Here is a 17,407-nt window from a genome sequence, read left to right on the forward strand (position 1 = left end):
CTTTCTTCTTCGGTGTTTTAATGTAAACAGTGAAATTCAGTTACCGTCGTCACTGTAATTTACTTTAGATACTTTGATTCGAAATGTAGAAAAGCTGCCTGATTTAAAGCTGCCAGTGTCTGATTTAGAGTATCAGAAAATTTTTAGGCTTTTTATGATAATTTTATGATATGGTTCGGCACCTGTTGTATCGTTTACGTAAATTGCGCGGAAGATCGCCTTTCAATTTGAGATTTAACAAAAACTGCGACTTTAATGAATTAAATAATTAGACCGATGCATGGTGCGATGTTTTACTAACCACTTCCGGACGAATGTGCTAAAAATTTGCACTTTTTATATTGTGACCGTGTTTATGAAATTTGACAAGTTCCAATTAAATTTTTTGGACGGTGTGCGCAATTATCGGATTACTCTGTGCCTCAATTTAATTTAAACCGTCTAGTTCGATAGATACTGCACATTTTCGTTTCTTTAATTCGCACGGAAACGTGAGCGACTAATTTGCTCGTTCTATCGTCCTGGTTAAAAATGAGCGGTGGTGGCCTTTTACTAAAAGAACAGACGCGTTTTAATCGGTTCGGATGGCTTAGACATATGAAATGACTCTTGTTTCTAATTACTACATTCTTAATTTATTCATCTGAAGGCGGATTTAAAGAAAGTACCGCTTTTTTATAATGGCGGGTATTAGGGTTAAGAACCAAATAACATAATGAATGTGTCGATTTTCCCAAATTGCCGGTGTTGAGTATACACCGACTATAATTTTATAAATGAATGGTTGATGTTTTTGAAGCATTAAAAAAACACTGCCGGGTCATGTTGATTTGACGGATTAGCAAGATTTTGGGGATAATTTCTTGTTGATGTTTTATTACCTTCGCATGTGGAATAATGGGAATATCATTCTCATTGTCCTCCAGGCGACAATTACCCGAGAAAAATTATTGTTCGTATTTTGAATTCGTGTAAACAAATTAAAAGGTACAGATGTTGCTTTCGGACACGACCCAAAAATGGTGTAACCTCACACCTTAATAAAGTTCTTCGCATACTAATTTCCTTAAATCAATAGCAAAATGTGTAATTGATGCCAAGGAACGACAGCTTTAAGGCAGATAGTTTGTTTCTTGATTTGTCAGCTTACGAAATCTTCTCATTTTCGGGGTTCTGGTAATATCTTGAGGGGATTCGTGCAACATGTTCCGGTTATTCCGGAGCTCCGCATCGGAATGCTTTTAATTTATCTAGCTTACCGGAGAAAAAGTAAAGCGTGTTGTTAATTATTCTGATTTATGAATGGATTACGTTAGTGCCAAGCCTGCTATTTCTCTGTTTCTTGCAAGAATTTGCATTCCGAGTTGTCACGTACTAATTGAAGTTTGATCTGTTCATTTTTTTTACTATTTAAATTGTGTACTTTGGTATGTAGTATGTGTCAAGTGTTCGAGGTGTCTTTTATGCCTCATTGTACCTCTCCCAAAATATTTTCTCTTTCCCAACGGCGTAAAATCACATTTTATTGCATTTTGGTTTTTATTTCACATTGTATAAACATTTAATGCCCTGAGATTAAAACAGTTTAATAAGTGTGAATGCACTGACACTAATCCAGTGCGTCAATGATAATTAATTTTTAATTTTGATTTAATTCTCTCGCGTGTTTTTAAATTTGAGTCTCATTTTCTAATCCACGGATTGCTAATAAATGTCACCACTTTCACGCAATAATTTTCCACGCATATTTGGAGCAAATGTCAATATTTTCATTCCAAAAAATGATTTATTTATGATATGATCCTTTTACCTTTTTACGCTAGAGGCAAACATGTGCAAGTAGAAGCAGTGTAACTTAAATTGGCATTTTTAATTAATCTAAAGTTGTGGGATCTTTCATTTGTAGCCTAAAAATATTTCGAAGATTTAGATTGAAACACATTCTTGCGTTGTGGGCTTTATGCATTATTTGATTTCCATAAAATTATTATTGCCGTAAGCATATGTATTAAATTAAATGTCCGCACATGAACAATGAATGATTTGAAAAGATTTAGTGGTTTCAATGTGATAAATGCGACACCTATCCCATAAATTTTACCGAGTGGTCAACCAAACTCCAATATTTTCATAAAATTCTTTTAATTTATCGTCTGTTTTATTTACTCAAAAGCTTTAGGTTTTTTTTTAAATAATTATCGTTTATTATAGAGTTTCAACGTAATCTTTTGAAACATCGAACCGGGATAAGCTATTTTATGTAGCTATTAGCAATTAAGCGCCTCTAAACACGCTACAATGTACTTCCAGCAATTCAATTAAATATTTGCAGCAAAGATTTACCATCAAACATCGTTGTTTGGCTTCTTCTTGTGTCAAAACGTGCCACCCCTTTGTAATGCATCGATTTGTTTTGGCTTGCTTTGTGAAGCGGCAGTCAATCGATTGACCTAAAGCGTAGTGCGTTGATTATCGAATTTTATTTACAGTCTAACCGCATTTACCCTCATCACATCCAATTATGGAATTTTAGACCACCATTCGTTTTAGTGCTCCATCAGCCAAAATAACGCGCATCGTTTAATTATTCATCGTATTTAATTAAACATCAAAATCCATTTTGAGCTCCCTTTTCACAGAGGATTTTAGTACTGGGGCGGGAATGTGGGGGCATTTCAAATATACAATGGCAATAGTGGCGGTTTTTTGAGATTCGATGGTAATCAACGTGTACCCCGAAACGGTTTATCTACACGCGAGGGTTGGATTGCGATGGGTGAATCACGTGATTGTTCCCCATGAATTATTGATGAAGATTTTCCAGAAGTAAGAAAACATCTAGTTGACAACCGCCTGCAGAAGTGTGATGGTAGTCGTAATTAAATTGTAATTAATTCTACCCATATTTACCGTTGAACACATGTGCATCCATTATTTACAACTGCCTTGATGTAACCCTCTGGCATGACGTGTAGGGACCGGTCTGAAAAATATTCGTTAAGGGTGAACCGCATATTGCACCGAAGGTCATAGGAAGCGATTCTGGCGCTTATGGTGGTCACTGTTGAGTAGGATTTCCCACAACGCGTTTGAACTTGGACTACTTAGGAAGGTCGTCCAATGGGAAAGCCGCATTTCGATAAATGAACGGCTTCTACGATATAGTAGTTGTTTACGAACAGTGTAAATCTGCTGCGCTGAGTGAGTACAGTGAGTCATTTGGGGGTGTATCCAGTGTGGTAGTAAAGTGACGTTTCCAACGAAAATTTTGCGAGTTAGTATTTTCCGCACGAATTACTTTGCAGTTAAAACGTGAAAATGCACCATCAGGTTTCCCATTGACGTCTTTTTTTTTGTTGTACCCTGTACGGAAATGGTCAAGGCGATTTATCCACTTATTCGATAATTGTCTTCATAATCTCGAAGAATTTCTCACAGAAACTTTTCCCAAGTCTAATAAATATTTCTTTTAAAATTTATGAAGTTTGTTTACTTTGACGGTTTATATCCATCATCCAGCCGCATCTTAATTTAGTGATTGTTAATGAAGTATTTCATACGAAATTCTTGTGGTATTTTTTTGTTTGGATTAGTAAATTCCTCGTTTACGTAAAAGCCCCTTTTTCGATAAACAACACAAATCAAGCTCGACGTCTTCATTACTTCCAACTTTCCAGTATCATCTGACCAACATTTATTTCTTTTGGAAATCCATTAGGATCGACCTGACCGGATCGAATTGTCTCTCACGTATACGGTTGACCCGAACACACCCACAACATTGCCATTTTTTGAGTATGAATGTGCATGAAAATATCAAAGAAATTGATGTAACATGGGCGTAATGTAACGCTTGAAATTATCGGGATCTGACCTTCTACCTCCAGTTAAATCGGCCGTGAAGTTAGTTGTACAGTGCTCTAATTATATTCGTTGCTTACGGATCTAACTATGGTATTGTTTGTTTTCAATTAAAACCATGAGTGTGAAGGTTGATAGTATTTTGAAAATCCAACTTCTCAGTGAATTACAAAGCAGGGATTGAACTTTACAAATAAGCCTGTAAAACTTACTAATGGCTTGGGATATAATGAATTTGTTGGTTTTCAACTTCATCGAACTTAAATGTAGTTGCGCCAACTGAAAACAACACCAATAAAAAATACAGCAAGGAATAATTTAAAACAAGAATAATGTTAAGTGGCAACTCAAGGATGCCTTCGATTTAATGTTAATATAGCGTGTTCGCAAATTGCCTGCGACTTGAAATATAATATAGATTTATAGGGGTAAAACTCTGTTCTTGCTCTTGAAAGAAGAGAATTCCCTCGTAAATTTAAATTATATTGCCAATTTATTCAATTTGTGAATCAAGTCATACTAGCAAGACTTGATCGTAAATTTTTTTAAACTTGCTTCGGCTTAAAATAGTATAACTTCCGCTAGACTGACTTATCAGCTTATATTTTTAACCTCTCAAGAGATGATTTTAGTGCTTGGAATTCTGGATCTTGGGTAGGGCTACTTTGTATTTAGACCCTTGTGCAAGTATTGAAATAGCACCGGATGTGGCAGCATTATAATCTTTCCAGGGTGGTCTAATACATATTGTTAGTCTGTCTAGACGTTTTGTATGTGTTAACTTGACGGATCTAATTTTGCAGCAGGTTATACAATTTCCCGACCTTCTCGTCAGCGCCACTATTCTGCAAACATTGTAAAGCAGAAAGTTTACATTAACATTATTTTGTTATCATTCAAGGTAAATTACTAGTTATTTAATGATACATTTAACATCGTATTTTGGCAACCAAGAAATTCCGGACGATATGACTAATCCTTTTTTCGCAGTTGATATTACGTCACATAAACCACGGCTTCAATTATTATTTAGAAAGTAAAAATTACGTAACGTTGTGCTCCCGTTAAATGATTGAATTATGTCGCTTATAATCGGTCTAATGCAGTTCAATTAGCCCCAAATCTGGTCGACGACCTGATTCAATTGCATCGAAGCGCTAAGAATTCCGCCTTCTTCGATTGATCAGGGTTCATAATGATCTCAATTAGTGTTGAAGTTTTGCCCCATTAACGCCAGTCTAATTAATTTGGTGATATTAGATGGTGTAGGAATCCCTAATGCAATTAGTTTTATCGGACGTGGCGGCGGGCGGACATTCGTCTCGAATTACTTTCGCTCGGACGTTACGAGGGTGCTCTTCGTCTATATTTCATGCAAATTGCTCCAGCACGGAATTAATCTCCACCGTTAACGTGAAAGTGCGATATCGTATCGCCTTGTCGATACTATAACCACAGATATATCGAACTCGTTTACAGCTAATTAGCGCGAAATGGACACGATAATGACGGTAATTGGAAAGTTGGCAGAATATATACGCAAATAGACGTCGAACTAACACAGCCCTCTAGGGTGAAGTGGGGTAAATGTCGACGTTTATCACTCGTTTGCAACTTCCAACGGCAATTACCTAAAAATGCCTTACGAATAACTTTCTCGTATCATTAGAACAGCCCCTATTACAATGGGTAATGACTCGATTTCCGATCGTTCGAATTATAAACATTAACTCAGGATCTCCCCAAATCTCATCAACTGAAGGTCTAACACGTTTTTTTCTCAGAAATAACTTTGCACACAGCACACCTTCGAATGTTGGAATTTTCGTTTTGCGTTCTTCGCGAATGCATAAATTATTCGCACCATGTGAACAATTTATTGAAACATGGATTTAATCTTATGGAGAAACTCTACACGTGACGGGAATATCGTAATTTATTTGTTCAGAAATGTCATCTATTTCCTTAAAGTGGCTGAATAACCATTGGAAATTGATCTCCCTTGTTATAATTAATTTTTTTTCGTCAGATAATGACTTTATAATGACTAAGAAAGGAACGTGAACGCCACATTATTGCGAATAATTGAGATTTTAACTCAGTCTCTTGGTGTACTGGCGTCAAATAAATTAGAATCTACTTTCACGGCGCAACCATTTTTTGTACAAACGTGCCCACACTGACTTTTTCGCTCTTTGAAGATTTAATTGTATTCAAAACAGGCAATCATTTTTCAAGTATCTACTCGAAGCCGGAAACGATAACTCGAAATGTTTTCCTTAGATATTTCCGTACGGCATAAATATAATTACAATCAATCTGTGGCTCTTAACATGCACACGGAGGGTATTGACTTATCTAAAATTTTATTCCAAAAATATTACAGAGGGTGCAGAGTTTAACTGTTGTATAATCTATGCAACGATAAAAATCCAGGACAGATCCTCGTGAAATCTGCAAAGTATCGTAAAAGCAAAATAAACTGTTATCAATGAGTGTCGATCTTCTGTGGCCCCTATTTTATTTTGTCCACATGGAGTTGTTGTCTCATTAGAAGCAAATCGCCAGAATTATCATTGAAATGATAAATGTCTTGGGTTTGGGTTTTACTAATCTTAATTAGTTAATTAGTGCCAATTATTAAACAAATTTGCTAAAGTAGATGATTAATGGTACCACTTTTTATAAAAGAAAACGAGGAAATGTCTACAAGTCCATTGTCGGCTAAACTAACAATTAGCAGAGTTAATTGCGGAAAATTTGGGTTGCATTTAGGTCGTGTTAATCAATATTTCTCATTAATGGTCGCCGAATTGCATGTGCTTCTGTAACTTTTTTGTATTCCGTACTGAATTATTTATGAAAATAAATAATGAATTATGAATTTGATGTTATCGCTATGACAAGAATGTATGAGTTGGACGAGGAGGAACTGAGCATATTACGAAAATTCTTTGTTTTGCTCTAATCATAAAATTAAATATTTGCTTGAGATATTAAATCAAAAAATTCGCCGAAGAAGTTGAGTTTTTTCCGTCTCAATCGTGAAAGTAATTAAAGTTTTTAGCAACTGAAAACTGAACATACTGACGTAAATTCTGATAGTTTTGCATCCACACAATTGCAAACAGTTTGTGTAACGTCTATCGATGTCTGCAAACAATCAGACATCTGCAAACTATCATAACCGTCCCACAATAGAATGTTTATACATGAATATCATTAGAAATAGCTTCTAATTATTCAGCAATTTGCAGTGTACAGAACTATTTGTGACTGTCGTGGTAATGCCCCAAATTACCGTTTAAATAAAATTATTATGGAATTACCAGAACTTCTTAAAACTATCCTAATTACATCATTCAGTATTTCGGAATAATGATGCCATAGGAATTCCAAGTCTGCAATCTTTGCAAAGTTTTCACAATGCTGTCGTGCTTTTAGCATTGAAATAACTAAAACAAAAGCTTGGATTTGTAGTCAGCGCCAAATGACCAAAAGATGCCTTTTACATTTCTATTGCTTGCAATAAATTAACTGTACGTTCGCGTGTTAAAAAAGTAGTAACACGCGCTTAATAGTACATATATCATTTTTCTTTTCAATTAGATTCATATCTATGTAGTAGCCGTCTATTAGAAAGTGGGCAAGCATCAAGAAATTATTAATCGAACTTTTTTCCGCGATGTGGTTACTTTTTTCGTCTTAATTGATGATGATGATACTCGAATTTGTATATTGATGTTCCGTTCTAACGGGCAACTTTCCCCATTCGCGTTCCACGCCGTTTTTTTGCAAGAATTTTTCGTGTCCCATTTGTGTGGTCGCTTTTGGGGGTCACAAGTTATGTAGGATGGCCCCTGAAGGCTCGCCTATGTTCAATGGAGCGTAAAGACAATGATTCAATTACGATCCTGAAAGTGCATCGTGTCCTTGTTTTGAAAAAGTAATTTACTTTGTGCGTGTGCCATCAAGCACAATCCATCAACTTCACCACGTGTATACAGTGAGTTTTAATGCTGGGGAATTTCATTACGCGGCGCTTGAATTAAATTCGCAAGGTGACAGAGTTCATTACGACCGAATAAATAATTTTAGGTTCTTCCCATTAACGTCAAGGAAGCGCCGGGGGTGAATGAGCGATGTGTGTGATAAGATGTTTTGTGTCTGAGGAGGTGTTTGGGTGGATTTCTCATTGAGCATCTGCAGGGTCATCTTCTCTGACCGTGAATGAGGCTATCCTCCGACCACGACGACCTCGATCATATGCTCTAATAGGTGTTACAACAATCAAAGAAACGTCCACAACTTTATCTAAAGGTCGCGTAAACTTCTGGGTCCTGATGGTGTAATTATTCACGTTTTGTGACGTTGCAATGACTCATTGTTTGGCGATTACGACAAGATACCAGTTGTTACAGAAACCAACAATTCAGTGGCAAAGTGTTTCGAATGCGGGGTCAATGATGGTGACACGTTTCGCGTCTTTGTAAAAAGTCGTTTTGAAAGTGTTTCCCTATAAAGAAAATGACAAAGAACAAGCAGCATAGGTTCCCCTCGATGCGAGCAACGTTCGCTACCCTCAGCAGAAGATTCAGGAATAAAGATAAGCTCAAAAGGTAATAACTTTCATCTCGTGTTGGGATTTCTTGAGGGCAAAGTGCATTTTTATCGAGGCGGGAGATTTTTTTATTGTGTTTCAACTACCAACAAATGAACCTGTTGAATTTATTCGATTTATAATGAAATTCCTTGGCGGAATTTATATAGCAACTCGTGCAGCAGCACATGTCAAATGTGTGTAACCTCTCTAAATATAGAGCGCGGTCGCAGAAAACTACGTTGGTATGATAGCTTTATAAATATTAATTACGCACGGAAAAATGACGAATAATATCACCGAGTGCCGTAATAAAGTCGCTCGTTATTTTATAATGCCCGTTTTATACACAGCGTAAACATCGAAATTGTGTTTTAAAATTGAAACCGCTTTCAGAGGGTGAAAACGGAATGCACCCAGAAATTCTTCGGGGTACCTGCGACTCTTCTCATGGGTATTAGCTACTACTTAAAATTCTTACCATATCTGGCATTTTTATCACTAAAGTAGGACATTTTTTTCATAATAACTTTTGAACTCGCCATATTTGCACAGTTCACTATACCCTACTTACGAATATCTCAATAGCGAAACGATTTTTCTCCAAATTAAACAAACATTTGTCAATTCATAATGCGAATTCATCTCCTTATATGATCGTCGAGTTTTTGTTTTGGCTTTTTATGGTGTTGCTTTTTTTGGCAAATAACGGTACAGTTCCCGCTGAAAAAGCCATCAATTTTAAATATTCACCAGCATTTCCTGCCAGATGACAGCGGTGACAACTATGAGGACATTAATTTTTCACCTACGCATTATTTAGTTTTCCTTTTTTCATTGGAACGCACCAATACACAAAGGAAAAATTTGCGGTCAAATACACAGGCTTTTCCCATAAAATTGCGTTACTCCGTTAGCGAATGAAATTTAAACACCTGGGTCAAATGTATCACCACTTTACCTGTTGGTTTATCTGTTCTTATCGAATTCCCCATGTATAGAGTTTCTGCATTTCATTACGAAGCACGCAAAAATGGCAAAACTGATTTATGGTTTGGGGTTTTGAGTTTTTACATATTTTTACTTTTATTTAAGCAGAGTTTCTAATTTTATACTGGGTAAATAACAAAGCAAATAAACGTTTTATTAAATTTTTTCGTTGCACGAATGGCTTGCTTCCGTTCAAAACATCAACGTCAAATTAATCAAGCACCTCAACCAGTCCAAATTACGTTAAAGTTCGGCTTCATATTCGTAAATAACAAACTACTTTTGCTTTTGACAACTTCATGAGCACGCGAAGGAAATAATAGCAGGAATACAATTTCACGCTTGAATCATTATTATTAATGCAAAAGATTTATTTAACAACAAAAGAGCTGGAGCCGAAACTCAATTTGTGTAAATCCACAATACACGAAACTTAAACAAAGTCAAAGTGTGAAATTTATGAACATATTGTGGCCACCTGGTTATATGGTTATACCTATCTCAAAAGATACGTAAATTTGGACGTATCTACTAGAAATGTTCAAAGGAAGTTTGGTTTCAAAAGTAGCACCGATATAAGAAAGTATCTTTAAAAAGTTGTCTAAGAAACGAGTCGTTTACCTTATGGCTCTTGTTTAACAAAAACATGCTAAACGAATCCACATGAGACTCTAATAAGAGTTTCGGCTAACACCACCAGAATTTTTAATGTGCAAATAAAGGCAAATTCTGCATAAACTGTGCAAACTTTAAGCCACGTGTTTGAGAGAGTGAAGGGAAGCATGGCATTCCATTCCTTGCCTATGCTCAAATTGGAGACAAAAATTTGGGTTTGTTGACATTTTACAGTCACTACTATCGCACTTTCTTTATAACTGTTAAAGATCCAGGTAAGTTCTTCGAAAGACTAATAATGTCATCATTCTGACGTGCTCTATTTTCGAATTTGCGACTTCCATTCTCGTAGACGCGGAAGTATGTATACAATTTGGAATTTCACCAATTAGTAATAAGACTGCCTGCGCTTTAAAGAATCACACGGTGCTTTTATGGAGGTAGAAAATGGTTAAATATGCAACTGGCGTAAAAAATTACCTCAAGTCGCAACGCGTGTACGCGCTTTTACTCATTTTCCCATTTTTGTCTATAAATAATTTGTTAGACTTGCCTTTGGAACAAAAACCTTTTGTATGAGAGCAGATTGCTTATTCAAATGTCAAAGCTCTATGTAGAATAGCCCCGTAACATACTTCCAAAGAATAGCTTGTTTAATGCATGCATACCCAGAGGACTTTCAATTTCCCATTAGGAATACACAATAACTGCAAAGTGACCGCGCGTTCTTACAAAATGGGTCGAGTTTCTACCTGGAATAATTATTGCGTGAATACGACAATATATTGATTGGAATCTCATCCAGTGGGAGGACGAGCATTCCTGAGCGCGCGCGCCCTCATTCCCCGACAACGACAGTTCAACGGGAGATTTTCCTCTTGGTACAGGTCAGGGTGCCCTCGGCAATATGTTTCGGGTTTTCCGTAGTCACAGACTAATTGCATCCGTTCGACATGAATCGCAGTGATGCGGTCGGAAAAACGACTAAAGCAAGATGTGTGAGTATTGCCGTTGTAACCCTTTGATGTCAAAACAACAAGCTCAAAAGAGTTTATTTTCGGCGAGCATATGGCCGTGGGAAACTACAGAGATCGCAATAATGATGAATTTCCGATTCTTGTTGACACAGAAATTAAAATTTTAAGGATCAAAAACTCGTGTGATTAAAATTCTTTTACTTTGCCGTAAATGGCGAGGTTATTAACACAAATAGCACTTTTAATTATGTGATAGGAGGAAAAATTAGTAGGTTGTATCCTGAGTGCCTGGGCTGTGGCAAGCTTCACGATAGCAAAATAGGCAGAAAAAAATAATTAAGTTTTTAATGGACTTTTTAAAGACCTCGTTATTACGAGATTTCAAAATAACTCAGTGAAACTCAAATGTCTCTTATTTTTATGATTGTCTTTCCTATCGTTTACAGGGTGACGCTTCCGGTTTTCACGATTTCGATTCTTTGTACTTTTCTATTTTCACGAAAGCAGTTTCACGTTTCAACCTCTACATGAACTTTTTATTGGAATACAGTAATGCGAGATTTTTCCTACAGTTTGGTCATGTTTCATGTTTTTACTTAAGATATTGGGAAAGTTTGCCAAAACTTTTCCCTTAGTTGGAGTTTAAGTTTGGATCACATGAGTTATACTATATCATTCATCATTTTATTGGATTTATTCTCCTGCTATATACTTTGGTGATGGAAGATGGGAATAAAGCATTTACGTAAAGTGGTCATGCATGTTAAATTACAACTCTATTCAGGGTAGAGAGGTACATTGTTTCATGTCTGCGAGAATCCTTAATAATTAAAGGGCGTTTTCGTGAGAAATGCACGCAGAAGCCATCTGATTTTATTATATTCTCTATTATATACATGCAAAACACAATGTTTGCCTGTTTAATATAAAGTTAAACGTGAAAAAGAAGCCGTTATCTAAATCTATTGTGGCAAAACATTTTGTAATGAAATATGAACTTTGTTGACTTTTTAATAGGGGTTTTATTATTTTATAAGATGTCTGTCACTTTATAACAGCTTCTTGAGAAATGTTATTTTTCCTGGTACATGTATCTTTGGAATTTTTATTTCAGATTGTATTAAATAAGCGTGATTAAATCACGGACGAAATTATCTTAAGTAATTTATTTAAAATCAGTAGAAATATTTACAAACGAATTCTGTAAAATACGGCCTTAAAGAGAGACTCCTATTAATATATAAAAATAAACATAAGCGAGTGCAATAAACATGGTAATGAGACAAGAAACGACAAAAATTAACTGAAATAACATAAACATTATAACAAAAACAGAATAAAACATGATAATTGACCAGACAAGTTTATTGGTCTAGTATTTTTTTGTCTATTTGTTAAAACTTGACGGAGTACACAACTTCTTAAAAGAGAAGATTTTATGTAAACAACGTATAGAAAATATAAACAATAAAAAACGTAGCAAATTCGAAAGAGACTTTCGCCTTGGCAAAAACAATATTAAGTAAAAACCAAAAAATAAAATACTCCTCTCAGATCTTACATATTCATGTAAAAGTGAAGTGAATTGACGTTGCAAAAGGTATACAACTGGAAGTCGTAAATTTCGTACGACAGATGCCTCTTATTATTTATCTTATAACTCAAACGATCTTTTTGTTTGAGTGAATGTGTAACTTAGCTAAAGCTAGAAATTTCTAAAAAGAACATCAAATGTTTACGATAACTTGTAATATTTCTCGTACTTTGTACACTGCTTCTGTAATTAATAAACTACGTACTTCAAGACGATTACCTTCAAAGGTTTATGTGGTAATCGTTCTATGTAATCTAGAATTTCTTAAGAAGTCGAGCCATTTCGTGAAACGACATCACTGTGCCCTTTTATGATTTCACACTTCAATAGTCTGAATTAAAAACGAAAAGATTCATATTCATCTATTGTGTGGGAAGTCTAGAATGCCACTCTCGCCCTTGTAACATGCCTCGACACAAATACTTGAATGATAATAGACCCGACTGCTAGTGTCAGTTTACTCAAAGGAACAACCGTCTTGTCCTCTTCAAATTACAAGTTTCTCTGTCAATAGTGGGGTTAATATAATACAATCAAGAGTATCATGATAAACCGCCGATTTACTACGTATGATGAGTTCGAAGCTGGAGCAACGGTTCTGGTTGAGTCTTAAGATTCCCAACAGTTGCGATGATTTTTTACACTTTGATCGCTGACACTTAATCCTAAAATATTTAAAGATGTTGAATAGAGTGGCCAAACTGATATGTTTGTTCTTTTCAGAGAGGTTCGCACTGTGATACTACAAAAAGGAACTTCAGGTTTGGGTTTTAATATCGTTGGGGGCGAAGACGGAGAGGGAATCTTCATATCATTCATTTTGGCTGGAGGACCAGCGGATTTGAGTGCTGAATTGCGACGAGGTGACCAAATACTCAGTGTAAATGGCGTGAATTTACGAACCGCCACACACGAGGAAGCCGCTCAGGCCCTTAAGGTGCTTCGTATTAGATTCCATTAGAAATTTGCTGACTCGTTTGTTACAGGGCACGAATCAAACCGTCACTATAGTAGTTCAATACAGACCCGAAGAGTACAATAGGTTCGAGGCGAAAATCCATGACTTGAAACAACAAATTTCCCATCCTGTCACAGGGGGCACTCTATTGCGAACATCACAGAAACGCTCTCTCTATGTCAGGTTCGTTCATTGGACTGCATTGATTTAGCTTGGTTTAACGTCTTTATTAATTCGCAGGGCTCTATTCGATTATGATCCTATGAAAGATGATGGGTTGCCAAGTCGAGGCCTCGCTTTCCATTATGGAGATATATTACATGTGACCAATGCCAGCGACGATGAATGGTGGCAAGCGCGGAGGGTACTTAACACGGGGGATGAACAGGGTATGGGAATCGTTCCTTCGAAGAGGCGCTGGGAGAGGAAACAAAGGGCCAGGGATCGCTCCGTCAAGTTCCAAGGCCACATGCCAAACATTCTCGACAAGGTTCGATTTAATCATTTTACACAATTTCGATGAAACTGCTAAAACCAGTAGAGTAGACAATCGGCGTCTCCTCTATCACATACTGATACTTTTGATTTGCTTCCAGCAATCGACGTTGGACAGAAAAAAGAAAAACTTTTCATTTAGCAGAAAATTCCCTTTTATGAAAAGCAAAGACGACAAATCGGAAGACGGCTCCGATCAAGAACGTAAGTATCTCTGTAAACAGTGACGTTCTCCTCCGCTATCACTATCTAAATTTCATTCAAGTGACCTCACAATTTTTCGTTTTCTTCGAAGTTATTTTATACCCTCGACATTGTTTCATTTCGACATTATTTTTATGTTTGTTTTTTTCTACCTGTAGACTCCCCCTCTGCCACTCCTAACTCTGCTAATGATAATGAACAAAACCCCTCATGTAAGTACACATCAAACTAATTTTTTAAACCCAATTTGAAAGATGAATCCACAACTTTCAAACGTGTGGTCTATTTCGAGCTAACCGCAAGTATAATTTCGTGTCGGTGATTGTTAAACTTACCTTGTTAGTTTATCTTCGTGCACTTCACTAAATGGTAATGGTTTTAACACTCTAATTGGAATTTTTGAGCGAAAGACAAGTGCAAATTGAAGAGTAAGAGATGAAGAAAATCTGGTTTGCGGTAACCTAGTTCATAATTTAGATCAGATTCATGTAATTTAACAAACAGCCACGTTTTGTCTTCCTTGCTAATGTCGATGGTTTGTGTTGCAGCGTTCATGCTGTGCTATACTCAAGAGGACGCCAATACCGAAGGTACAGTATAATTGATTTTATTTGTCTTAAAAATATTGCATTGTCGTTTTGATTTACTACATAAATTTTCTTTTGGCTTCTTTCTGTGTTTCATAGTACAGGTGAAATATTATATCGGGTTGAGCTACCTTACATGGAAGAAATCACGTTAATTTATCTGGAGAATAATGATAATAATGACGACTATAGTAAGTGTTAGTGTTGTGACTGCATGGCGATCAGCAGCGCCCCTTGCACTGATCCAGCGTGTTCCGATATTTCTTTGCCAAATTTTTCGAAAATCAATTAACTCACTGACTCCATTGGATTTTAATTTTGACTGTTTTGTTAACACATCATGGTCCTTACATCGAATTTCGACCCTCTCCAGGAGCATTGTGCGATTAATGCTATTAATAATCACGTCCCACCCCTCATCTAGGCCGAGAATGAAATAATGTGACATCGCGTTTTAACGAACTCCTGGAACCGCTCGTCCTTTCTTTGTATTGCTATCCTGCTGACCCATGCTCGCTGTAGGCCAGGGGGTGCGCCAAGCTCGCATACGTAACGTAGGATTCATACAAAATTTAGACTGACGCTTACGTGTTCTTCTTGGGCGCCTAGGGCAGTAGCTTTATAGATGACGCTGTCACATTATTCGACGAAGCCTGCGCTATCATGTAGGATGAATGTGCTAGCCTTCTGAGAAATAGAACATAACTGCATTAACATAGACTTAGCGTACTTTGGTTTGTACGTAAGTAGGTGTCTTTGTTTTAATTTGCGAATTTGCAGTTTATTTTATGTGTTCAACACTAATGATATTTTCTCTTGTTATACCACATAGTGGTGTCTTTTAGAAGTTAACATCTTTTCAGCTTTTTATCTAGGATAACTCCATGTGAATGTGTGTTGTTGCAGTGGATTTTGTTACGGAATGCTAGAGGTTTCTTGATTTGTTTGACTTTTTGTATTGTACTAGAGTAACTTGGCCTGAGTAGCGAAGTTTTCCAGAAAGCGGCAAGACTTTTCGTTAATAACACGTTCTTTATTAAATTTTACGGCGCCGGCACTGAGTAAAATTCTCGTTTCTTTTACAGGCAATGAAGAAAACGTTCTTTCGTACGAACCTGTACAGCAGATACCGATCTCCTACACAAGGCCTGTTATCATTTTAGGCCCTCTTAAAGATCGTATTAACGACGACCTCATATCCGAATTCCCGGAGAAATTCGGGAGCTGCGTTCCACGTAAGTAGAAAAAATTTGTTTCTAAGTACCAGTAGAGACCAGAGGATTACTTCTAATGCAACGTCTTAATTACAGACACAACCCGACCGAAGCGAGAGTACGAAGTTGACGCAAGAGACTACCACTTTGTCAGCTCCAGGGAACAAATGGAGAAAGATATACAAAATCACCTGTTCATCGAAGCAGGACAGTACAATGAGAATTTGTACGGGACATCGGTAGCTTCAGTTCGAGAAGTGGCAGACAAGGTGACTTTCACTCTGCAGAACATCCCACGCTCACTTATAATCATTTCAGGGCAAACATTGTATTCTAGACGTGAGTGGAAACGCAATCAAGAGACTGCAAGTGGCTCAACTTTTCCCCATCGCTATATTCATCAAACCGAAATCAGTCGAATCAATTACGTAAGTTCAATGGTGCATCTTTGACTGAACTTCACTGTTTTTTTCTTCTCCAGAGAAATGAATAAGAGAATGACGGAGGAGCAAGCGAAGAAAACATTCGAACGAGCTCTAAAGATGGAGCAAGAGTTCGGGGAGTACTTCACCGGTACGACTCGCTAATAAGTAGTTCTTGTGCTTATAATTGTTGTTTTAGCTGTCGTGCAAGGTGATACGCCCGAGGACATCTACGAGCAAGTGAAAGAAGTAATTAAGGAACAGTCGGGTCCAACAATCTGGGTGCCAACGAAGGAAAAACTGTGACAATCGGCCCCTCCAGTGTGGACGCTGCCATCGCGCTCACGGCTGCACTGAACAGTTTGAAATAGGACAAATTCTGTTGTTATGTGCGGTGCCTCCTAATAGCGTGCTTACAAGACCAGCTCATTCATTAATCACTTTTATTATTGCCCAATTGTTGATAATGACAAATATGAGAGTAGTCTATGATTTAAAAAAATAATCTTAGTGTATGGTGCGGCGGTGGAGAATCACTTGAACACCCGCAAAAGCTTGTATAGATGTGGATAACTTCCGAGCCCTTATTTCAATATTAAAAAAGCAACCGATTATCGCACTTGTGTTACTTAATAAATATGATAATAGTCAAATCTTCAAATCGTTTATAATATAATTAGCCAATTGTTATTTGACTTTTAGGTAGTTTTATCAATGTTTTTTGTAGTGTACGATGTATATTTAATATAAAGGTTTCCCTGCCAATAAGTTAAATTGTATATACACAAATGATATATGTGTAGTATATAACAGAAATCTGTTATTGTTATTTGAAACAAGTTGTGACCTAACTTATTTGAGTTAATAAAAGAAATTTTACTAAGTCTGAG

At 36.7% G+C, this 17,407-nt stretch overlaps 1 protein-coding gene across 8 annotated transcripts in view; it reads left to right on the forward strand.

Moving 5' to 3' along the window:
• Positions 1-17,401, forward strand: part of dlg1 (MAGUK family member discs large 1) — a 126,312-nt gene extending 108,911 nt beyond the window's left edge. For 5 of the 8 annotated variants that reach the window (XM_088039066.1, XM_088039070.1, XM_088039071.1 and 2 more), the window contains 12 exons: positions 13,361-13,574; positions 13,624-13,778; positions 13,836-14,085; positions 14,192-14,294; positions 14,453-14,506; positions 14,843-14,884; positions 14,986-15,072; positions 15,967-16,116; positions 16,192-16,364; positions 16,414-16,523; positions 16,577-16,668; positions 16,717-17,401. In XM_088039066.1, coding sequence (XP_087895192.1) covers positions 13,361-13,574; positions 13,624-13,778; positions 13,836-14,085; positions 14,192-14,294; positions 14,453-14,506; positions 14,843-14,884; positions 14,986-15,072; positions 15,967-16,116; positions 16,192-16,364; positions 16,414-16,523; positions 16,577-16,668; positions 16,717-16,823 — 1,537 coding nt within the window. In that variant the 3' untranslated portion in view covers positions 16,824-17,401. The remainder of the gene's footprint in view (positions 1-13,360; positions 13,575-13,623; positions 13,779-13,835; positions 14,086-14,191; positions 14,295-14,452; positions 14,507-14,842; positions 14,885-14,985; positions 15,073-15,966; positions 16,117-16,191; positions 16,365-16,413; positions 16,524-16,576; positions 16,669-16,716) is intronic. The other 3 variants (XM_088039067.1, XM_088039068.1, XM_088039069.1) reach the window with 3 other exon arrangements.
• Positions 17,402-17,407: the final 6 nt, after the last annotated feature.

Source organism: Gnatocerus cornutus, chromosome 6 (assembly GCF_029298725.1).
Source record: "Gnatocerus cornutus isolate USDA-ARS CGAHR chromosome 6, icGnaCorn1.1, whole genome shotgun sequence".
Classification (NCBI taxonomy): domain Eukaryota; kingdom Metazoa; phylum Arthropoda; class Insecta; order Coleoptera; family Tenebrionidae; genus Gnatocerus; species Gnatocerus cornutus.